The 25,020-nt window shown below is 42.6% G+C and overlaps 1 protein-coding gene across 5 annotated transcripts in view; it reads left to right on the forward strand.

Annotated features, from left to right (window-relative positions):
• Positions 1–25,020, forward strand: part of MON2 (MON2 homolog, regulator of endosome-to-Golgi trafficking) — a 190,954-nt gene that overhangs the window by 90,876 nt on the left and 75,058 nt on the right. For 3 of the 5 annotated variants that reach the window (XM_034770422.1, XM_034770386.1, XM_034770405.1), the window contains exons 13-23: positions 1,379–1,460; positions 3,442–3,623; positions 7,082–7,194; positions 8,112–8,216; positions 8,891–8,971; positions 9,057–9,130; positions 9,208–9,298; positions 10,735–10,836; positions 13,085–13,087; positions 13,670–13,780; positions 19,610–19,785. In XM_034770422.1, coding sequence (XP_034626313.1) covers positions 1,379–1,460; positions 3,442–3,623; positions 7,082–7,194; positions 8,112–8,216; positions 8,891–8,971; positions 9,057–9,130; positions 9,208–9,298; positions 10,735–10,836; positions 13,085–13,087; positions 13,670–13,780; positions 19,610–19,785 — 1,120 coding nt within the window. The remainder of the gene's footprint in view (positions 1–1,378; positions 1,461–3,441; positions 3,624–7,081; positions 7,195–8,111; positions 8,217–8,890; positions 8,972–9,056; positions 9,131–9,207; positions 9,299–10,734; positions 10,837–13,084; positions 13,088–13,669; positions 13,781–19,609; positions 19,786–25,020) is intronic. The other 2 variants (XM_034770396.1, XM_034770412.1) reach the window with 1 other exon arrangement.

A 25,020-nucleotide genomic window follows, 5' to 3' on the forward strand; every position in this document is an offset into this window, starting at 1 on the left:
GGTCTCTGGCTGCAGAGGACAAGATGGAGGTTCTGGAGAAACAAAAGTTAAATGGGGCTATGAGTAGGGAGGTGGAAAGGGAGCCTAATTAGAAACGTAGGGGAAGAGGCAGAAACAGCAATGATGCAGGGAGCTGATTGGTGCAAGGAGTGGTGGTGTGCCCACTCCCTGGACACAGAAAGACTGGGCTCCAATGGTATTCATAGAGTCATAGATTCTAGGACTGGAAGGGACCTCGAGAGGTCATCGAGTCCAGTCCCCTGCTAGCATGGCAGGACCAAATACTGTCTAGACCATCCCTGATAGACATTTATCTAACCTACTCTTAAATATCTCCAGAGATGGAGATTCCACAACCTCCCTAGGTAATTTATTCCAGTGTTTAACCACCCTGACAGTTAGGAACTTTTTCCTAATGTCCAACCTAGACCTCCCTTGCTGCAGTTTAAACCCATTGCTTCTTGTTCTATCCTTAGAGGCTAAGGTGAACAAGTTTTCTCCCTCCTCCTTATGACACCCTTTTAAATATCTGAAAACTGCTATCATGTCCCCTCTCAGTCTTCTCTTTTCCAAACTAAACAAACCCAATTCTTTCAGCCTTCCTTCATAAGTCAAATTCTCAAGACCTTTAATCATTCTTGTTGCTCGTATTGCTGCCTAGTATGCGAGGAAGCTGAGACAGTAATGCTGCAGGGAGCAGAATGCCTCCATGCTAAGGCGTCAACACTCAGTACTGGTTTCCCAGCTATGGGAGTGATGGGCATATCATCAGGATGGGCCAGGGCTTCAACAAATCCAGAGCTCTCCATGGTGCTGCTGCCATGGCTCCACAGGAATACATGACACCTTCGTGACATGCCAAAGGTTGGGGCAGGATGGGGAAAAAAAACAACATGGATAATGTTCAAGTCCATCGACTGGGCAGATGCAGGGGGTCCGCTGGCTGCCCGCTGCGGCTGGGCAGATGCAGGGGGGGCCGCTGACCGTGGCTGGACAGCTGTGCTGGGTCCCCCCGCCACAGCTCGGAGCTCCAGCCCCCACACAAAAAAGTCATGGAGTTCAATGAAAGTCATGGGTTCCATGACCTCCATGACAGAATCCTAGCCTTAGTTATAGATTGAAAATGCAAGGGAATTTGTTAAAAAGGTAAGGAGTCGGAGAGCAATGACTGATGACTTAACTGGCAGTTTTCCTTAATTTTTAATGATTGCATGGTGATATTTTCACTTCAGCAATCTTCTCTCAGATGTAACTACTTTTTTGTTTAGGGGAATATAAAAATAATTTTGGCCTATACATTACTAACCTAAAAAAGATCTAACAGTTATTTAATAAACTTCCAGTATCTATTAGCACTATAAAATCTTTTTCTTTTAAGTTAACAGAGCTGTTTGGGAAGAAATGGTGAATGCGTGCTGGTGTGGTCTTCTTGCTGCACTGTCGCTGCTTCTTGATGCCAGGTACTCACTCTGTGTTAATTTTTTGCTGATCCTTCATAGGTTACGTTCACAATTCTGTCCAAAACTGATTTTTTTTGGAACCTGTCTAGTTGGCTGCTATGGGGGAAGAAGCTGTTCACAGGAAATGGGGAATGAATGATTTGTGATGGTGATTGTGATTTAAGGAAGAACAGTCTGGCCTTGTAGGAATAATCTTCCTGATGTTCCCCAAAAATCTAACATAAGCCCTAGTTCTATTTGGAATGAGAAATCATTTTATCAGAGAAATTATTATTATTTTTTTTTACAACTTTTCATTAAGGCCAAGTTGCAATAAAACTTTAACATACTATATTGTATGTTACTTATAACTTAATCAGGATCAGGTTAATATTCAAAGATACTGGCTGAAGATTCTGGCCTGATGGCTGGAGCACTCTGTTCTCGCTAAAATGAGTGACCAAATTTCTAAATACCTATTCTCTTTTTGGTGCTTCTCTTGTGTACATACTTGGTGTGAAAGCTTTTCCATTACAAGGAAAATTTGGAAAAGTCCAAATTTTACTAGACCACAATTCCATAGGCGTCGGGGATCACTCCTGTAGCTGCTAACAATAAAAAAAAAATTAATTTGTCATTCTGTTTAAAATGTGTATCCTTTACTGGAGCATTAAGTGAGCAAATGAGGGGATCTCTAGGAAGCTGGCATTTTGTCATAAGATGAAACTATTTAAAAGCTTCCTACCCAAACTCAAATTCCTGGACACAACCACCACATGTGCAAGTATGTTCCCCTTTCCCCTCAAACACTCCAAAAGAGTGCTTCCCTAGTAGCAAAAATAAGATGGATTTACCTAGAGTTAAATGCCATCTATAAACTAATTTATATAAAAAAAAAAAAATCATCAGGTGCTAGACAAATTGAAGATGAATATTCCCTTTCAGTTATAGAGACACTCCCATCCTGATCAGTGTCTTTGTACCAATGTGTCTTCCAATTTTTTTTTCTGGGTTGTTTTCTTAACATCTTTTTCAGTAAAAATTTTATACATCTTAAAATTTAAACCTTTTGCTCCCACTATAACTGGGTTATAAAAACAGGTAAGTTCATGGAGGATAGGTCCATCAGTTGCTATTAGTCAAGATGGTTAGGGGTGCAACCCCATGCTCTGGGTATCCTAAGTCTCTAAGTGCCAGAAGCTGGGAGCGGACGACAGGGGATGGATCATTCAATAGTTGCTCTTTTCTGTTCATTCCCTCTGTAGCATCTGGCATTGGCCACTGTTTGAAGACAGGAGACTGGGCTAAATGGATTATTGGTTTGACCTCAAATGGACGTTTTTATGTTCTTAGCTTCCTCTTGGGTCAACTCCTAAAAATGTGGTTAAAAGTCTAGTGAGAACCACCTTGTATCCAGATTTCACAGAAAAATGTTTGACTTGTAAATATTAAAAGGATGGGATCTTTATATTATTTACATTCATACACACCTCTTGGTATGACTTCAAATCGGGACCCAATTAAATTAAATTTTTGAAGATTTACGTTTTAATTACTTAATCATTTTTACACTAGCAGCTGGAATCTTTCAGTATGGTGAAATGATACCACTTAAAGGATAAAAGCCGTGATTGCTTCCATTGAGGGATTTATTTACTAGTAGCTATGGTTCTGCAATATTTTTAATTAGATATTTTTCTTCCAAAAACCCTCTTGACTCCTCATAAACATTCTTTTGATGGTAGAAAGCTAATTTAAAAAAATTACACATCCACTCTACACTCCTTATGCTAAATCATTCAGAATAGAAGAGCTATGTAATAAGAATTAGAGTTCCAAAATGTTTTTTTAATTGGTTAAATTTGCGCTTTGACATTTTCAGTATTGACAGTATTGTATATGAATTATTGCTGGCTTTTACCATCATACTTCTAACCAGCTGCTTATTTCTATATAATGACTATCTGACTTGTCTCTATTAAACGCTTTGTACTTTTTTCAGCACGGATGAAGCTGCCACAGAAAATATTTTAAAAGCAGAATTGACCATGGCTGCACTTTGTGGAAAACTGGGTCTCGTAACTTCAAGAGATGCCTTTATCACTGCCATTTGCAAAGGCTCCTTGCCTCCTCATTATGCCCTCACTGTACTGAACAGCACAACTACAACTCTCTCCAGCAAATGTAAGGGTATAATTAAGGCTAAATTGTATACTCATTTGTTTATTTAATCGTATTTCACACACTACGTTAACCCATGCTTAATGTAAAAAATAACCTCAAGCCACAATGATAAACTTGGAGTACTTTTCTTTTTCATTACATGACTGTAAACATATGTAAGTTTTTAGTATCTGCTGGCATAAAATGTTTGGCAATGTGATATGTAAAACTGAAAAAGCTGATACTTCAAATTGATACTCGTGACTGTGGCCCCACTGTGCACGTGCTGGAGCCTGCCCACGTGCAACACTTTTCATGACTGGGGATTTGCTTTATTTATCCACTATAAACTTTGAAAAAGAAAACTGTTTTTGGTTTAAAAAAAAAAAAAAGATGTGCAACTGACATTTCAGGTATTGATGCATTCTAGATATAATGGCTCTTATGCCTCATCCATTGTATTCTGAGAATATCTATTTTTTTAAAATTACATTTAAAAAAATTACTAAAAGATCTTATTTATTCTTTGCAGAAAAGTTTACAGAGCACAAAAATATGTCCAAAATAACCTGTTATAGTACTCACATTTTTTGTAACTCCATGGGTTGGATTATATTTTCCACATCTGTGAGTGGAAGGGACTCTCTCCTACCTTCATGGAAGTTGGGTTTAGCTGCCACGGCAACACTATTCTCTACTCTCCCCTGCTATCCTTCGATCCCACCAGGGAATGCCTCAAGGTTGAGGGCCCTTGCATGAGCAGGCGATAGGCCAGGGGTAGGAAGAGATACAGGTTGCAAATACAGGTAGTATAATCCCTCCACCTACAATGCAAAATCTACTTGTAAATTGTTAAAGGCTAAAGTTGTTTTAAGCTTTCCTACAGATCCCTGCACTTTGCACTATAGTCTCTCTCCTTACGAAGAGTTTTCTAGACACATTTACAGACTGGGGAGTCCTAACAGCATGTCTTAAATATAGCTCACACCTGTTGGGCAACTAGTGGGGGAAGAAGCCTTCAGAACCAATCTGGAAGTACAGGGTACTTGTGTTGATGGCACTGTGTCTGTGTTAGATCCCATGAGGTGTATGGCTTCTAGGGAAGAAGCCACTGATGTTTCTTGGGGGACAAAAGCAGAAATATACACACCCCCATTTGGAATGATCTGGGAAAACTCTGATTTTTCCTTTCCTCTTTCCTTCGTGAGGTTTTCCATAGGAGAGGATGATCTGGCCTATGTTGCAATTGGGACCATTAGCTGCCTTGTCATGTTATGACTATCATATACTTATAGGTAGGGCTATGTTTTAGTCATGGGAATTTAGTAAAAGTCACGGACAGGTCATGGGCAGTTAACCCATAGCCCATAGTTCTCGGTACAGGTCTCAAAGAAGGAGCTTCTGGGGGTAGCAATCTACAGTTAGAAGGCACCGTACCAATTTTTATAAGAACGTGAACAGTATCATTTATAATTTTTCAGTGTATGAAATATTTTGTAAAATGAAATGGCATTTTATTGCATTAAAATATTTTTAATTTGGCTTAATATTAAATATTCTTTAAAGAAGATTGAAGGTATTGCATTTTGTCTACAGCATGAATTAAATTTAGGAAGTTGCAGAAGCTAAAAACAAAGTGGTGAGGATTTCAATAGTCTTTGCAGAGGTTGGTTGCAGAAAGGGACTAATTATCTTTATAGCTGTAATAGGACAGACTGAGGTGCCCTCCTATGGCAGGCTGCAGCACAATAGGTGCACCTGTCTGTTTCCCCAGGCCAGCTATGAAAAAAAGCTCAGTCTCTTTCACTGTCCAGTCCAGAGTCCTGCCTCTGGGCATAAATTATTCAAATACATGTACAGTAGTTCATATAATCCTCATAGTAAAACCATTCTTCGAATTTCCACAGTAAAACATATCAAGTACAGTGATTTTCCATTTCCTTCTTCAGGGACATCACTTCCAGGTGAGTCACCCACCTGTGAGTCCACCAGCACTTAGTTTCCAGTTCCTTTCTGCCCTTGCACCAAGGCCCCACTCTCCTGGCTGTCCACCTAAAAGTAACCAGTCTTATGATTCTTCTACCCAAAACACAGTCCAATGACTCAACACTTTCCAGCCTCCTGGTACTGGCTATCTGGGTCAGCAGGCTAACAACTCTGTTAGTTTCCTACCAAATCCCTCCCTATTCCCAGGGAGGGCCTGCAGAGCTTTTTGCTCTCTTCAGAGTTCCTGTCTGTGCCAGCTGTCACTTCCACCTTTCCTTTCTCCTTCCAGGCAGCTGTCACCTGTCCCTTTCCTTGCTCTTTCAGTCTGTACTCTTGGGCAGCTCTCACCTGCCCTTCTTTCTCTTCCCCTTATATGGCCCATGTGCCACCTTTTAACCCCAGTTGGGAGGCAGCTAATCAATCATTGGTGCACTGGCCCTGCTTTCTCTTAAAGGGATCAGTCACTCTATGACGCTAGCACTGTACTGGGGAAGCCTAGTGCAGCTTCAGTATTTTCACTTTCAATACACAAGCTACAGTGGTGCAGAACTCAATGCATGGTAACCACAATGAGCCTTACACAGAGAGAATGCAGTTTTGACAGCATTGGCAATGCTTGTGCTCCATTAGAAACATTTTGAGTGTGGGTATGAAGTATATTGCAAGCATGACAAATGGCTTATTATGGTGTTTACAATATCAAAATCCTCCAGTGCAGATAAAACTAAAGGAGGACATGTGGTTTGTCATTCTCACATGAACTGGTAATTAAAAGGAACTATCAACCTGAAGTCCCAGTCAGTTTAAAGAAAAAATTAAAATAATTTCTGGTACTAACCTCCAGAGTCCCTCTCTGAGTTCAGTGGTTTTATAATCCTTTCTTGTTTTTCAAATGTTTCTGGTTTTATGTGTGGAAAAGCCACACATACAAGGGAAGGTGACTAAGAACTATACAGAAGAAATAGAGCAACTGAGTATGCGCAAAGTAAACAAAGTGGAAAAAATAGAGCAAAATCCCTTTTTCTAATCTCTTCCCATTCTAATAATAATTTTGGGTAGTGTTCTTTGAATGGCTTTTGCACATTTCCACTCTTATGAATTTAAACTGTCTAGGCTGCGGTGTTGGCACATCCAAAGAGTAGGAATGTGCAGAGTCCATCTCAAACACTGGTTACTGATGAGTAGCCTTTATTTACTTTTAACAATAGTTAGGTACAGATTGTATAAGGTCCTTTTAAGTTGATGGTTTCCCTTTCAAAATGAGTATCTGTTATGCTGCAAGTCCTATGCAATAATAAATGTAAGTGAGAGACTATTTTTACCTATAAAATAAAGTGACATAATGACACTGCTATAAATATAATCTAGGGGCTCAGTCCTGCAAAGTTCTCAATGGGACCACTCATGTGAGTAAAGTTACTACTTATGTGTTTGCAGCCAAGTTAATAGAATATTTACTGCATTTTACATGAGGATTTTTCTTTGTTCTCTAGCTTATTCTATTCAGGGGCAGAATGTTCAGATGATCAGTCCATCAAGTGAGTCTCACCAGCAAGTTGTAGCAGTAGGGCAACCGCTAGCTCTCCAGCCACAGGGAACAGTAATGGTAAAGTACAATTTCTAAGTAACTTTTTTCTGTTGAATTGCTTTCTTTTTCTGTATCTGATTCTCTCTCAATCCCTTCCTTCCTATGTGATTCCTTACTACTACAATTAAATTAATAATGGAGATATCCCATCTCCTAGAACTGGAAGGGACCTTGAAAGGTCATTGAGTCCAGCCCCCTGCCTTCACAAGTACTGATTTTGCCCCAGATCCCTAAGTGGCCCCCTCAAGGATTGAACTTACAACCCTGGGTTTAGCAGGCCAATGCTCAAACCACTGAGCTATCCCCCCCCCCCCCCCCCTGAACTGAACCTACTCACTATGACTAGCTGGAACTCTCTTGTGTATTTACTTGTAGCAGAGATAATGGATAATCTTTCATTGTAACAAGAGGCCCATTTACTTAAAGTAGCCTCCTAATTTTTTCATAGCTGGGAGAACCTGTGGACATGAAAGATCTGTTATCATGTAAGAGGTGGCCACTGTGGCTCTTTGTGCACTTGAATGACCCATTATCATGACTATGAATGTCAGTAATGGGTGCCCTTTGTCCCCCTCAACTATGGTTTAAAAACGGTTAATGTAGACAGGGTCATATGATTGAACATCCCCCTTTTTTTTTTTTTTTTTTTAAATGTCAGACATCTGGAGAAACAAAGTGTCTAATTTCTGGAAATAAAATTGAAAATCATTTGACTCTGTTTACACTGTCAAGCTATTCCCAACCCTTATTCAATTGGGAATGGGGGACCAGTTGTTGAAAGCTGTTGAGTTACTTCCCTGGTATGGATGCATCTCATAACTGCAGGTTTTTTATTTAATATATCATTAAATATTTTTTAAGATTAGTGATTTTACTAGGAATGCCATTGATTTCTCATAATACATAAATATAACAATGTAACATGTTCTGTCTAGCTGACTTCAAAAAATATCCAATGTATGAGGACATTACTTAACTTGGCCCACTGCCATGGAGCAGTTCTTGGTACATCATGGCAACTTGTCTTGGCTACTCTACAGGTATGGTGTAGGTAATGCATGTATTGCTTTTTGATTTATTTGTTTGTTATAATTCGGGGTAGGTTATGATTTCTAAGATGTGGGCATTGTTGATTTGAACACGGCAACATATGCTTAGATTGTATTTTACTCATTATATGTTCTAATGTCCATAAAGAAGTGCTCTAGCACTGTCCTCTGAACTTCGTTTGTATCTGCCTGAGAGAGCAGGTGCAGGCTGATTGTTCTCTAAGGGTACGTCTATACTTACCCGCTGGTTCGGCGGCAAGCAGTCGATCTTCTGGGATCGACTTATCGCGTCTTGTCTAGACGCGATAAATCTATCCCGGAAGTGCTCGCCGTCGACGCCGGTAATCCTGCTCCGCGAGAGGAGTAGGCGGAGTCGACGGGGGAGCCTGCCTGCCGCGTGTGGACCTGCGGTAAGTACCTTTAAGTTCGAACTAAGGTACTTCGACTTCAGCTTGAAGTTGCGTATCTTAGTTTGAACTGGGGGCTTAGTGTGGACCAGCCCTAAAAGAGTAGACATGTTAGCTTCTTCTCACAAACTGATGAGGCTTTTCTCATGGAACTCAGAAAAATATTTAGAGATCAGATATCTCCAAAAATACAAATATAGTATTTTATATTCATTGATCTGTATAGTTCAGTTAGAAATTCATCCTTTTATATTTCAGCATCTCGTATGGATTCTGGGTTTAAAGCCTGGCGTTGGAGGTGCCTTAAAACCCGGGAGAGCTGTAGAAGGACCCAGCACAGTAAGCATAATTGTTCATTCTGTAATATAATGATTGTGCAATACTTTCTCTTGCAATCTACAAAATACATTTTTCTGTCCCTTAGGTTCTAACTACAGCAGTTATGACTGATTTACCTGTTATATCCAATATACTTTCAAGACTATTTGAAAGCTCACAGTAAGAGACATCTTCTTATGATCTAAGTATTTGTTTGTATCAGCAGTGACAGTGTTTTGATAGCTGGTATTTTTCAGGTACCTTGATGACGTGTCTTTACATCATTTAATAAATGCCCTTTGTTCCTTGTCTCTGGAAGCTATGGAAATGGCCTATGGAAATAACAAGGTATAGAACACTTGGTTATTACTTTTCAGATATGTATTTGTAAGATAGGCATCAGACTCATGTTTGTTGTTAAGCTAGATTAGTGGTTTTTAATATCAAAATAAGCTAATGCTACATATGATATGAGCATAAAATTAGCACATTAAGGAATTTTCTGGTTCTTAATGATTGGCAGTGCTACTAAATCTTCTCTGAACACTTGTGTAGTATTTTTATCATGTTTTCTAACATTAACTAAGCAATGTCGAACATTTCCATTAATAATCAGGTTGTAGATGGATGAGTTTTTAAAAGCTTTGTAGATTTCAGAAAGCTAGGATGTTGTGGAATGACACGGTATGGTCTGGGATATATGGGATATATTAAAATGTTCCATTTCAACCAATATCTTCTAAAATGCTTTAAAACTAGTTTGACAATTTTGGTTTAAAACAAAAAAAGCACATCACTACGTGGGAGTCCTGGGGAGAGAAGTGGAACGACTTTCTGAGCCCGCTACCCCCCAGAGATATTTAAGGAGCTTTAGGGATGAGGATTTCCCTTGATGGGTGTGGTATTGGGTGGTGTGTTGCTTGTTCTCTTGCTTTGGTGGTAGTGTCTTCAGGAGAGAAGTAAATACAAAAATGATTAAATGATTTTTGGTTTATTATGTACTAAAATTATAAAACTGGGAGAGGGGACTTCAAAATGCAAAGAAAGGAAATTGAGTTAAAATAGTTTGAATTTAATATTAACTAAAAATGAGAACAAGGAACCTCACGTTAAGGGGAAATAGTAAAGTGCACTCTGCAGCATAATTATAATGTGGCAGCCATTTTACTATGTGGTGATAATTTTTTTATAGTTGAGCATAAAATGCTGTTGTTTTGTACACAGATCAAATGAATGGGAGATTGATTACATCTCTTCAGGAACTTACAACTTTGATCCTAAATCTAGGATAACAGTAATACGAGCTTTGCTAAATATTTAGATAAAATAATCTCTACTGTTAGCTTTTATATATTTCTAATTTAAGTCTGTTACGATGGAACAGAAATCAGATTCTTTTGGTAGTAAAGTGTGTTCAGATTTTCTGTTTGGAAGGATAGCATTAAAATACATTATTATGCAAGAGAGAGAGCTTTGGGAGGGATTTTAATACTTGTGCTACTCAAGCAAACTCGGTGTATCAAAAAGGGAAAAAACTGTTATCAAAAGGGAGTGTTTGTCTCTTTTCCTATCCTCTTGTGGCTGGTAATAACATAGTGTTGCTGCATCTGTGGAAACCTTCCAGTCCCATTTAGCTGCAGTGTGAGGTCTGTGACTTCCATATGTTGTCAAATACAATTACAGTAATGAATGGAAAAATCTTCCCAGGAAATCTAAAGAAGGGGAACATTTCTAAAATTACACTAGGTATCTTTAGTCATGTGTTTAAATTCCATTTTATTTAGGAACCATCTCTTTTTGCTGTTGCTAAACTGTTGGAAACGGGACTGGTTAACATGCATAGGATTGAGATTCTGTGGAGACCTCTGACTGGTCACCTCCTAGAGGTAACTGATTTGTCTTGTCTTATAAATACTACTAAATATAGCTCTTAGTAAAATCTTTCTATTTATCTTTCTGCAAGGACTTAACTAAAAATGTAAAAAGAAGCATCAATATTCTAAATGTAACTTTTGATCAATCTTCTTAGTTTTAGCTTGTCTGACTTCCTATTTCTAGAATGGTGTATATCTCCTTTACCTTTAAAGGTGTTATTGGGATTGTTTATTTTTTTCTCTGCAGTATTAAATATCTGCCTTTATATATTTTAAGCATGTTAAGATAAAGCAAAATGATTATTAGTTTAACATTTTTATATACTGCTTGCACCTCAGAGAAGTATATTCTGGATTCATGTAGCGTATTGGGTAGTTAATGTTCTCAAAATGAAGTTGAGCACATTTCCCTGACATAGTAAAGCAATAATCACTATTCTGGGTTGGCCCTCTTCAGCGTAATCCCTGGGATTCAGCTCATCTCCAGAGCCTCTCATCTTCCCCTGTGAAGAAGAATGAGGGTACCTTAGTCTGCAAAGACTTAAGACAAAAGACCCTTTTTCCTACAGGTCAGCTCAGTGTATCAGCCATCTCCTGGGTCTCTTACTCATGCTTTCTTTCAGCAGCTGATCTATTACAGGCTCTTGCCCATGTGGGACACCAGTCACAACTTGAAATGAAATGACAAATTCCACTTATAAACAAACATTCTTTTAAAGTGCTGCCTTAATCCTTATTAACCTAAAATTGGGCCTCCGTGATGTTATGAGAGAGATGGATAACACATAGTGGACACCCTGCCAGACTTCCACTGAGGGGAAAAAGTCCTTCCTGATCCCCAAAACTGGCAATTTGGTCCGATTTCCCCTTCCACCCAGCATCTGCGAAACATATACTTCAGTGGTATGTGGCAGGGAGATCAGGAGCAATCCTAGCAGTGTGCCTGGGAATAGAGCCCTGAAAATCCGCGGGTATCCGCTTTATATCCATGGATATCCGCGGACCATTTCTGCTGATGTGGAGCCCAGCTGGGGAGCCGTGGCAGACCCTCCACCTGACGGAGTGGGGGGAGCACTGAGAGCAGCCCCCGGCCGTATCCCCGCCCCCTTGGCTCCCCACCTGGCCGAGGGCAGGTGGAGGGTCCACGACTCCCAACCAAGCTCCGGCAAGGGGGATGCCTGGGAGCCTCAACCTGGCCTCCAGTGTAGAGCCCTACAAATCCACAGATCCGCAGATAATGTCTGTGGATCGGCTGCGGATACACATTTGTGTATCTGCGCCAGGCTCTTCCTGGGATGTTTTACAGATAGCTGGGGGTAAAGGGCATGAGAGCCACCCTTCAAGCTTTACTAGTGAGTGGTAGATGGGGTGGTGGCGACACTTCTCCACTCCCCACTATCCCATCCCCAGAACAGCTGAATCTGCCCTTCCCTTTCTCCATCTTCCTTTGACACAGGCATTACCTGTCTCATACATCCCCATGCCCACTGAGAAGGGGTTGGTGCAGCATTGTCTTTACAAGTCACTGAAAGCTCAAAACAGTTTTTTCTTGAGATTGACAAGAAAAAACAGATATATCAAGTATGAAAGCATAGAGAACTGCTCATGGTATGTTTGCACAGCTTTGCAGAAGATGGTATGCATTTGTAGTGTTTTAATTTCTCTGCACTACAAATAGTGATTTATGAAAATTTAGAATTGGGCAATCTTGATGTGAGCTACATCAAGAAACAAAGGCAAGTCAATTTTGAGAGGCCAGTGAAAATTTAGTGTCTCTTCGATTTATGGCATTATACCTATCTTTTTCTCAAGGGTTTGAAAGAAGAATGGAGTGTCGTCTTCACATTATATTTCTTAACATTTGTACAATAATTTTAGGTTTATTTAAATGTGTATTTCTATGTACGACAAACCAAACACAGACATACGTATACACATACACACTGGCTTTTGTTGGTCACTTCCGTACTGTTACATTAAGGAAATTTTTTGCTGTACTAAAAAAATAGATAGTGAACCTGGATATGTTTCACAACAGTTCAAGGCCAAGTTAAATGAAAATGAGTTACAGGCACACCTTCTAGAGCAGAATTTGGTTCTTTGTGTCAAACCATTTTTAAGCTACCAATATCTAAATTAGCAATGATATGTATTGCCTTTTCATTTAATTTGTGAAACTATATTTTGTTGAACTGACTTGATTTTCACATTGTTTACTTCTGCCTCTCTCCCTGTTGCTTCCTCTTGTTTCCTTATTCAGAAGGTAAGCTTTTCCTACAGATGTGTTTTCCTTAATCATTATTAAACTTAGGCCTTGGCTACACTTACCAGCTAGTTCGACGGCTGGAAATCGAAGTTCTGGGTTCGACTTATCGCGTCTAGTCTGGACGCGATAAGTCGAACCCGGAAGTGCTTGCCGTCGACTGCGGTACTCCAGCTCGGCGAGAGGAGTACCGCGGAGTCGACGGGGGAGCCTGCCTGCCGCGTGTGGACCAAGGTAAGTTCGAACTAAGGTACTTCGACTTCAGCTAAGTTATTCACGTAGCTGAAGTTGCGTACCTTAGTTCGAATTGGGGGGGGTAGTGTAGACCAAGCCTTAGTCTTAACGTTTGAGGATCTTACCACCTAATTGATTGACAGAAGCAGGTTCTTTTGAGAAATACAGGAAAAATAGTGAAATACAAAATTTCAGCTGTTTGTCTTATTCTTGTAAATTAATATTTGATTATCATCATTATTTTAAAAACACTACGTAGTTTATATATCCAGTTTGAATTGTGACAGTTTACAACTCTTCTTGGTTTAAATGAATGTAGCTTTAAATAAGGCTATGCTGTATCTTCAGGTCTGCCAGCATCCAAACTCCAGAATGAGAGAATGGGGTGCAGAAGCGTTAACCTCTCTCATTAAAGCCGGGCTTACATTTAACCATGACCCTCCATTATCACAAAATCAGGTAAAGTAAGTTTTGTGAAATGATTCTTTCCTTTTCTGGAATTCATAATGAACATGAAATCAGAGTAATTCCCTACAGGTAATTCAACAAACAGGTGGCATTCATAAAGCAGTTTTACTATTGAGTTTATAAATACTGTAGATGGAACTTTGTGTGTTAGGTACAGAGATCATGCATTCTGATCAGCTACAACCTCCTTCCCTTCACACATGGAGAACAAAGAATGATGTTGCTAACTCACTGGTTCATGTAGTAGAACAAAATGTGGGCCACTGTCATCAGTACAAAACAATTCTAAAATGGTTAGAGGAATATAGAAAATTTTAACAGAAGGAACAGGATTACAAGATACAGTTTATACACCAAAAGAATCTATCTTTATCCTGTCTCTCTATATAAAGCCATTATATGAGAGAGAGAGGAGGTTAGCTGATTTTTCCTATACATACTTTGGCTTTCTCTTCAGCTGTTTAAATTTTTTCTGTCTCCTATTCATTTCTCGGCGTTTAATTAAAAAAAATTAGCCCTTTTCTGTTATCTTACTCTGTCCCTATAATTTTGTTTATTCTTTGGCAATATATATTTTTATTTTCTGACTTAAAATGTATGTCTCTTTTTTTAGAAGTGTAATAAAACTAGGTTCTTTAGGGGTAGTGTTTCAAATACTACCTTTTATTTAATAAATTTTACTTCATGCAGGTTTCTTTTCCGACTGCTAATTAATCTTTTGGGCCAGATTTTCTATTTAAATCTGGTCCCTAGGCACTACTCAGTTTAGGAACCAGATTCTTAAAGTGACTGACCAGCTGAGAAAAAACACCATCGGGAGGAAACTTTCAGCTGGCAGCGCTGGTTTCATTCACCCTAACATAGGGAAATTGCCAAAGGCAGGATGCAGCCGTGTTATATCGATCCTTCATTGGTGTATGCTAGAGCTAGCACAGACTAGTCCACAGAATCAGAGGGCTGAGTGCTCCTAGACAGTGGTTGGATGCACTGAGGGAATCAAGTCCTTCACGTGGAGTCAAACCAGCAAGGCCTGAGATAAAAGTTCAGAGTTTTTGACTGAGGACTAAGGTCTGGTGAGACCTGCAATCTTCCGGTCATTTGACATTTGGAATGGAAAATTATATCACCAGAACAAAGCAACTGTTAAAAGGAGAAATTTTAAGTTCACTCAATGTATATGTATATTTGTCTAAAAATTAAAGTAATGCATACGTTGGGCATAGATGGCTGTGACATACCAAATGAAACATAGAGGAACATAAAAGTATTGTTTTTTGTTTTAATGTGATATGGCCTGTTCCATTTAGGGTAAAATGTTTTGGAGGGGGTTTTTTTGTTTATTTGTTTTTTGTTTTTTTTTGTTTTGTTTTGATAGTTTGTTATTGAGAAATAAAAGCCTTTAGAACTTTGGCATGGAATGTCCCTTTCTGATCCTCCGCCCTTCTCTTTTAAGTCCTCCTTTCTCCTTCCCATTGCATTTGAAGTTGACTCAGTAGTCAATGTTAGTTACTGCTCATCTGTATCACTTCCCTTTTCATTTGAAAAACTGCACTGTGGAAAAACCTGTTAATTATGATTTTGTGGTAAAAAATTAAAGATCTGTCAACCATGAAAAATAAATGAAATCCGGTATCATCTCATGCCTCTTAATATTATAATAATAATAATAATACTCATAAAATAATAATGCTTAGCACTTTTTTATAAAGATTCATAAGCCCTGCACAAAATAATAGTTCATCTTCAAAACACTTCTGTGAAAGATTACAGTTTAAAGATTCCATCCTCTCAGCATCCATTACATGATTACAAGATTGCCTGGTAACTCCCACAGCTAAAGAGTTATAGTGAGGTGCATCGATCCCCACATGGCGAATTTTCCAATCCTGTAGTGCAAGTGGTACAGTCCACTGGTATTATCAGCTGTCAGTTCCTTCTGATGTAAAAGGATGAAACATTGACTTATGTACTTTCATATAGGCAAAAATGCATGACCTCAAAAGCAAAAACCTCCAAACTTTGAAAAGAGGCAGGTGTGGTGGTCTATGTGGAGAATAACAGTTCTGCAAGAGAACTTCAAAGGACCAGAATTACAAAGTAACTAATTTTCCCTACTCTGAAGATACCATCATCACTCTGACAGTTGAGGGGAGCAGTGGCTGAACCATTAACACAAGTAGAATTTGAATGTACCACCTGTTCTGTGGGATGTAAGAATGCATGTATAGAATCATAGAACTGGAAGGGACCTCGAGAGGTCATCTAGTCCCGTCCCCTGCACTCAAGGCAGGACTAAGTATTATCTAGACCATTCCTGACAGGTGTTCGTCCAACCAGCTCTTAAAAATCCCCAATGTTGGAGATCCCACAACCTCCCTAGGCAATTTATTCCAGTGTTTAACCACTCTGACAGGAAGTTTTTCCTAATGTCTAACCTAAACCACCCTTGCTGCAATTTAAGCCCATTGCTTCTTGTCCTGTCCTCAGAGGTTAAGAAGAATTTTTCTCTCTCCCTCCTGTAACAATCTTTTATGTACTTGAAAACTGTTATCATGTCCCCTCTGTCTTCTCTTCTCCAGACTAAACAAACCCAATTTTTTTCAATCTTCCCTCATAGATCATGTTTTCTAGACTTTTAATCATTTTTGTTGCTCTTCTCTGGACTTTCTCCAATTTGTCCAGATCTTTACCGAAATGTGGTGCCCAGAACTGGACACAATATTCCATTTGAGGCCTAATTAGCGCAGAGTAGAGTGGAAGAATTACTTCTCGTGTCTTGCTTACAACACTCTTGCTTATACATCCCAGAATGATGTTCGCTTTTTTTGCAACAGTGTTACACCGTTGACTCATATTTAGCTTATGGTCCACTATGACCCCCAGATCCCTTTCCGCAGTACTCCTTCCTAGGCAGTCATTTCCAATGTTGTATGTGTACAACTGGATTGTTCCTTCCTCAATGGAGTACTTTGCATTTGTCCTTATTGAATTTCATCCTATTTACTTCAGACCATTTCTCCAGTTTGTCCAGATCATTTTGAATTTTAATCTTATTCTCCAAAGCACTTGCATCCCCTCCCACCTTGGTCTCATCTGCAAACTTTAAGTGTTGTGACAAAGTTCCTCCTCTACCTTGGTGGGTCCTGTGCTTATTGGCGGATTTTCTTGCCTCAGAGATTCACTATGTGGGTTGGGGAACAGCCCAGAGATCTTCCCCTCTGGAAGAACCCACAGTGCAGGTTAATTGGGAGATTTGGGGGGAACCCGGGCCCGCCCTCTACTCCGGGTTCCAGCCCAGGGCCCTGTGGACTGCAGCTGTCTATAGTACCTCCTGTAACAGCTGCATGACAGCTACAACTCCCTGGGCTACTTCCCCATGGCCTCCTCCAAACACCTTCCTTATTCTCACCACAGGACCTTCCTCCTGGTGTCTGATAACGCTTGTGCTCCTCAGTCCTCCAGCAGCGCACCCTCTCACTCTCAGCTCCTCACACTTGCACCACAAACTGAACTGAGCTTCTTTTTAAAACCCAGGTGCCCTGATTAGCCTGCCTTAATTGATTCTAGCAGCTGCTTCTTAATTCGCTCCAGGTGTCCTAATTAGCCTGCCTGCCTTAATTGGTTCTAGCAGGTTCCTGATTACTCTAAAAAGCAACAGAGGGTCCTGTAGCACCTTTGAGACTAACAGAAGTATTGGGAGCATAAGCTTTCGTGGGTAAGAACCTCACTTCTTCAGATGCAAGTAATGGAAATCTCCAGAGGCAGGTATAAATCAGTATGGAGATAACGAAGTTAGTTCAATCAGGGAGGGTGAGGTGCTCTGCTAGCAGTTGAGGTGTGAACACCAAGGGAGGAGAAACTGTTTCTTGTAGTTGGATAGCCATTCACAGTGTTTGTTTAATCCTGATCTGATGGTGTCAAATTTGCAAATGAACTGGAGCTCAGCAGTTTCTCTTTGGAGTCTGGTCCTGAAGTTTTTTTGCTGTAAGATGGCTACCTTTACATCTGCTATTGTGTGGCCAGGTAGGTTGAAGTGTTCTCCTACAGGTTTTTGTATATTGCCATTCCTGATATCTGACTTGTGTCCATTTATCCTCTTGCGTAGTGACTGTCCAGTTTGGCCAATGTACCCACGAAAGCTTATGCTCCCAATACTTCTGTTAGTCTCAAAGGTGCCACAGGACCCTCTGTTGCTTTTTACAGATTCAGACTAACACGGCTACCCCTCTGATACCCGATTACTCTAGTGCATCCCCTGCTCTGGTCGCTCAGGGAACAGAAAACTATTCATCCAGTGACCAGTATATTTGCCCTCTACCAGACTCCTGTACCCCCCTGTTCTGGGTCTGTCACAGTGTACTCTTTACGCCATTATATAAATAATTGATGAAGATATTGAACAGAAATGGACCCAGAACTGATCCCTGCGGGACCTCACTTGTTATGCCCTTCCAGCATGACTGTGAACCACTGATAACTACTTTCTGGGAACGATTATGAGTGCTTATGAGTGCTTGCATGGAGGGATATTGCCCTCCAAGGATCTTTGGTCATGGAAGTTCCCAACCAGTCTCACACTGGTGGCGTGAAACTCATGAATGAGACTCTTGTGAAATCGTCGTCCAAGAAGCAAAATTACAAGGAATGTGATTTTTCTTAATCCCAGTTTATAGATGAGTAAACTGAGATAGTGGTTAAATGAGTTGCTCAGGGTCACACAATAAGTCATTGCAAGAGCTTGAGGGAGAATGTAAGAGTTCCTGATTCTTGGCCATGAGCTCCCAAAACTTGCCAAAGCCCAAGTGTTTGATACTATGTGAAACAAAGACCCAAAAAGGAGGGATAGATGGTATAAAGGTGGAAAGAATCTGGAAATAAATCTTCAGCTGTATCTTCAGTTTAATTATCTAGCACAGGGATGGCCAACCTGAGTCTGAGAAGGAGCCAGAATTTACCAGTGTACATTGCCAAAGAGCCACAGTAATACGTCAGCAGCCCCCCATCAGCTTCCCCCACCCCCGTTCCCAGCACCTCCCGCCCACCAGCTGCCCTGCCGATCAGCGCCTCCCCCTCCCTCCCTCCCTCCCTGCACCTCCAGATCAGCTGTTTCATGGCATGCAGGAGGCGGGGGGGGGGGGGCGAGGGCATGGCAGGCTCAGGGGAGGGAGTGGGGGCAGGGCCTGTGGCAGAGCCAGAGGTTGAGCAGTGAGCAACCCCTGCCCCCTCCCCGGGCTGGAAAGTTGGTGCCTGTAGCTCCAGCCCCGGAGTTGGTGCCTATACAAGGAGCCGCATATTAACTTCTGAAGAGCCGCATGTGGCTCCGGAGCCACAGGTTGGCCATCCTGATCTAGCATGTCTTTGCAGTTATCAAGATGACAATTCCATTTACACTGCACAAAGTTTCAATGTGGCTGAAATACATTTGGGTCTAAAAGAGTAACCCTCATACTGGGGAATAGTTGAGAGAGATGCATCTTGATCAATCTTTGTTCATGTTTGGTGCTTATTTTTAAATAATACATTGCAATCTTTTAATATATTGTTACATTTTCTAAGCTTAAACTTCACCTGCAAGATTCAAAAGTATCTCCAAATTTGTTGGGAAATATAATACTTTAAGGAGGGAGAAAAAAACCTATACCTTAAAATTATTTTCAAAAGTACGTAAAGAAGTTAGGTGCCCAGCCTCCTACTGATGGTTTGTAGGCACTTTTGAAAAGCCCACTCTAAAAAATGCAGATTTGTACTGTGTGGCTTCATAAGGATGCATTATAATCTGTTAGTTATTACTCTGCTTGCTGTTTCTCTATTTATTTCTAGAGGCTGCAGTTGCTTTTGTTAAATCCATTGAAGGAACTGTCAAACATTATTCATCCCGATATCAGGCTCAAACAATTGGAGTGTGTATTACAGATTTTGCAGAGTCAAGGTGACAGTCTAGGACCTGGCTGGCCATTAGTCCTTGGTGTCATGGGAGCAATCAGAAGTGATCAAGGGTAAGTGGTTGATATAAACCTGATATAGCTAAGAAGAGCAGAGAACTCACCATTTACTAATATTCATAATTGTTTTTAGTTATTTCTATGTTCTAAATAGCTGGACTCCACAGAAAAGAAGTTTTGTTTAAAGGCACAGATTGTCAGCTTTCTACTGAATTACTCTTTCAAAAGACTGAAAAAATTCACTTGAAAATCTGCAGATCTGTACTGATAATGCCATTAGTATAAATGTTATGGAAAGGTTGGTGCTTTGAAAGATGTGTTTGTTAGAGAGAGACTTATGCAGGGTTTATTACCGCTTTATATTACTGTGGAATTAAATACATTTTGATAGTAATAGTGAATTTTGACAGTAAAAATACTGATGAATGACTAGTAACTTTACAGATAAATTTTACATTAAACCTGACAGATTATTAGAGGCAGAATTAAACCCATGGTCTCCTAAAAATTACAAACAAAACCATGCCAATTCCCACAAAATAACTAAGGGATTTACAAGAGAAATTTGTAGGCCTTTTCCACTAGCTTATGAAAATACATGCAACAATAGAGAAAAAGGCCAGAGGTGATTTCCGTTCCTAAGTACCTTCATTACAGATGTCCTTCCTTTTATTCTCTTAATCAAGATAGAACTTACTTTATAATATCCCGGCTCTGTATATGCACCCTGTTGGAAGATTAGAAATATTAACAACTAAACTCAGAAAATGTTTAATGGTTTCTCCCTCTGGGCCATAGAGCAATCGCTACATAGTGTTCATCTTAAATTATTTTAATAATCTCTGTTTAGAAGCCTAAAAAACAAGTAGAGAGGGCAAGAAATGAGCCACAATTTTGATACAGAGAAGTTAAGTAAGGTGCTTATTTACTCTCTCATAACACAAGAACAAGAGGCTAAACATTTAAAATTATTAAAAGGAAATACTCTTACAGAACTCATTTCTTCATAATATCATTCAGATCAAGAACTTAATAGTAATAGAAAAATATTAGATGTTTAGATATTCTCATTATTCTTATAAGATAAACTACATAGGAGAAAACATTTGCAAAGGATATAAACCCTCATGTTGTAAGTGTAAGGGGACTGTTGCCCCCTTACTAACATTCAGTGGGGTGTTTTGGTTGGCTAGCTCCCAGCACTGAAAGGGGAAGGGTCGATGGCAAATCAGGAGCCTGAGACTGACAGTCCCCAGGGGCAATGGGGAGAGGCCAATGCTCCAGATCAGCCTGATTGACAGGGCGGGCAGGCTAATCAGAGAGTCAGGAGGCCAGGGTGGGTCCCGTCCTCCGTGGAAACTGGAATGGCCTGAGTCAGACAGAGTGGGGCCGAGCTAAGGAGAGGGCAGGGGCCCGAGCTAAGCTGCTGGAAGCAGAGTTGCAGCCCCAAAAGCCAGAGCACAGCCCGGAGAGAGCAGACCTGCCCTGGGACCAGAGCTGTAGCAACCAGAGCCAGAGGGGCCAGACAAGCAGCCAGGAAGCAGGTCAGAGCTGGGAGCAGAGTCACAGAAGCAGCCTGCAGAGCAGAGCTGTCCTGGGAGCAGAGCTGCAGCAACCAGAGCCAGAGAGGCCAGAGAAGCAGCCCAGGGAGCTGAAGGCAGAGCAGCAGCAGCAGCCGTGCTGAGGCAGAGTGGAGCTGGAGCTGGGGCTGGAGCAGTCCGGAGCTGGAGCTGAGGCTGGAGCAGTCCAGAGCTGGGGCTGGGGCAGTCTGGAGCTGGAGCTGAGGCTGGAGCAGTCCGGAGCTGGGGCTGGGGCAGTCCGGAGCCGTGTGCAGTCCGAGTGCGGTGAGCAGCTGGGGAGAGTGAGGGGGACCCTGGGCAGTGGGCCCAGCACAGGGAGACGCCTCAGCCAAGAGGCCTTGCAGGCCAGACTTGCAGGGGGATCATAACCCCGACTGGGCAGGGGCGACGCTGGGAAAAAGGGTCCTGCCACCTAGAGCCTGAGAGCGTGTGGCCACCGCCAGAGCAAGTGTCCAATCCACAGCGTCTCTGCAGCACAGACAGGGCCTGAGAAGCAGGCCTGGGACCTACAAGGAACAGATTGAACTGCCCTGACGTTCCAGAGACACTGGTTGTAATGTTCCCTGCCACAGAGCAGGATGATGTGTTTTCCTCTAACCTTTCCCATTTTTCCTTATTCTTTTTTTAAAATTAATTGTTAATTAAACAACTTGTATTTGCTTTAAATTGTATGAAATGATCAGTGGGTCAGGGAGGTGCCCAGTGCAGAGAGAGTACCCCGGAGTGGGGACACCCTAGCCCCTGTCCTGGGTGACCACCGCAGGGTTGGGGGTCGAGCCCCCCAGGAATCCTGGGCCCAGCCTTGTCGGGGTTTATGAGGACTCTGCCAGACAGGAGAGTGGAAGGGAAGTCCTCAAGAGCAGGGAGGCCTCTGGGTAAAGGAAGTGGGAGCGAGGACTCGGATCCTTTCGCTAGCCCTCTTCACCGGGGTAGTGCAGAAGCCAGGAAAGTTCCCCACAATAGCGGGACCATTCCCCCGCTTACATAAGGCATAAACCAACCGCTGACTGACAGGGTTTAGGGGGAAAACCTTCCTTTATAGACAAGTTATCCCATAATTGTCCATGATGGGGTTTCTTGTGCATTCTTTTGAAGCATTTGGTACGGGAGCATTGCCGTTGCGGGAGACACGAAAATATGGTTCGGTAATTTGATCCAATATTGAAATTACAAAAGAAAATTAGTTCTTCAAGTGCTTACTCTTGTCCATTCCATTCTAGGTGTGTGCATGCCCATGTGCACAGTCATTAGAGATTTTTGCCTTAGCGGTATCCAGATGGTCGTGCCGTGCTTATGCGTTGTTATATTAGGCGCTGCCGACCCTATGCCCTCTCAGTTCCTCCTTACCACCTGGGACAGTTGGTCAGAGCTCCTTGTCTTGCATCACAAGAGCATTAGCGGTTCTTCATAGCCCATTGTCTGTCTTCTTTGTTTTTAGTTTGTAGGTACTTAGTGTGACAAAGTTCCGAGCCTGTATTGGTGGGTCCTGCGCTTCTGGGCGGATTCAGTGGCCTCAGAAACTCGATAAGGCCCCAGTGTGACCTCCCTTTCTCAGTGTAGTGGCAAGAGTCACAGCCTATTGAGTTACTTTCATCACCGGCCAGTATGGGAGATGGGAAGGGGGAATACCCCACTGTCTCTGTTGCTCCGTAGAGCTCAGTAGGCGCAGTTCAGTCCCCTGCCTGGACCGAGTCCTGCTTCCCTTTTCCAGGGGATCTCTCTAGAGTATGGTGGGGGAGAGAACCAAGGCCCGCCCTCTACTCCAGGCTCCAGCCCAGGGACCCTAATGGTAGCAGCTGTTGGCGACTTTCCTTTCATCACTGATGCTGCTTTGATTCCCTGGGCCACTTCCCCCGTGATCCCCTTTCCCTAGCTTCACCCTTACCTCAGGATTCAGCAATGCTTCCTCTCCTCCAGCTCCTTTCACCTTGGCTCCCCGGAGGCTACTGGAAGGAGAGCTTTTAAACAGTAGAAGTGGGACCTTGATTGGTTCTAGCTGTCTCCATTAGCCTACCGGCCTTAACTGGTTAATTGGCGTCAGGTGTCTTAATCGGTCTGGAATAGTCTTTGTTTCCCTATCCAGAGAACAGGGACCTGCTCATTCTGAAGGCTGATATCCCTGCCTTCAACCACTTATGTTCTTCTGGTCTGAATCTGTCACATTAGTTAGCCATTAAGTTAAGTGTTAGGTTAGTTTGTAGTTAGAACCGGCTGGGACTTTGCCCTTGAGCGGGACATGCCCCTTTCTCCTGGCTTCAAACCATACTCATCATGCAACAGGTTGATGCTTATTAGTGACCCCCATGCCAGCTGTTTGAAGTGCTTCGGGAAGTCCCATAGAAAGGACAAGTGCAGAATCTGTAAGAGCTTTTGCCCCAGAATCCAGAAGGAGCAGGATATCCACTAGAGGGCCTTCCTCATGGAAGCTGCACTTTGTCCTGTGTTGGAGCCATCCCATTCGGATCCCACACCGCACACCTCAGCATTGGTGTGGAGCGCACCGTTGGCACCGTTCCCTCTCGCCGGTACCGAAGAAGAGGCAAAAGAAGAGCCCCCTGGCACTGGAGAGGAAAGGGACCTCAGGCAAAGGACCCATGTCAGGCCATGTGCCCGTCACGGGGGTGCCACTGAGGTCAGACCCCCGGGAGCCTAGCCAGGGATCTGACTCCCGGGAGTGGCAGGGGACCCCAGCTTCTCCTCAGGTCCTCGTTGCCCGAAGCGGCTCCAGCGGCTAAAGGGCAAGTAGGGCTGACCGGTACTGCAGACACTGCGCCAGGCGCCGGACTTGATAAGGCCCCAGCACCTAAGAGCAAGCCAATCTTGGGACCACCCCATAGGGCAGTGGAGCATCCTTGGACCCCAGACCGCAGATGTAGATCACCATCTCCGTGGTCTAGGATCCTGGCACCGCATCTCCAGTCCCCGACACCACACTCTCCCACTACAAGACATGGGACGCCAGAGTCTAGGCACCGGTCCTCCTACCACCGATACCAGCAAGCTTCCCATGAAAGATCACTATAGTGCAGGTCACCCTCGCTCAGATGGTCTCTCAGGTGTCAGTCCCCACCAGGGTGGGATCACTCCCTGTCATGGCACCAGTCTCCATCCCGCCCCCCAAGTACCGCTTGTTGGGCAGTCACTGATCCTCACCTCACCGGTCGCTGACCAGTGTCAGTCGGCAGACTCAGGCCTTGATGGCTCTGCTCTGGTCGCCAGAAGGGTAATGGTCGGACTTGGACCAGGAGTTCAGCCTCTCTCCAAGGAGGGGTGATTTACCGCTAAGCCGGCGTGGCATCTGCAGAGATGGCATGGCAGCAGGGAAAGTGGCCCGCTCAATGGCCATACTGGAACCCGTGGGGCATGTCTGTGATGCTGGTCCCATATTCCCACCAGTCCTCCCTGGCGGACTCGGACAAATCACCCCCAGCACAGCTGGCACCAGAGTTGGAGTACGGTACCGAATCGGACGCGGAGGCAGCGCATCAAACTCCAGCACCTAAGGAGCCATCCCCAGAGAAGGGGAAGGGGAACCTGCCCCTCCCCCAGCAGTGCACTTGTCGTCATCCTCTCCGGACAAAGCGGTGGCGGGTCCCTCTCAAACGGACAGCCCCTCCCACCCACCATGGCCTGGGTCATGCTGCCTGTCCACTCAGGGGTCCTTAAGATTGCCAAATTACTGTGGCAGACCTCCTCTTCGATTCTGTCT

The sequence above is a fragment of the Trachemys scripta genome, chromosome 1, assembly GCF_013100865.1.
Source record: "Trachemys scripta elegans isolate TJP31775 chromosome 1, CAS_Tse_1.0, whole genome shotgun sequence".
NCBI lineage: Eukaryota > Metazoa > Chordata > Testudines > Emydidae > Trachemys > Trachemys scripta.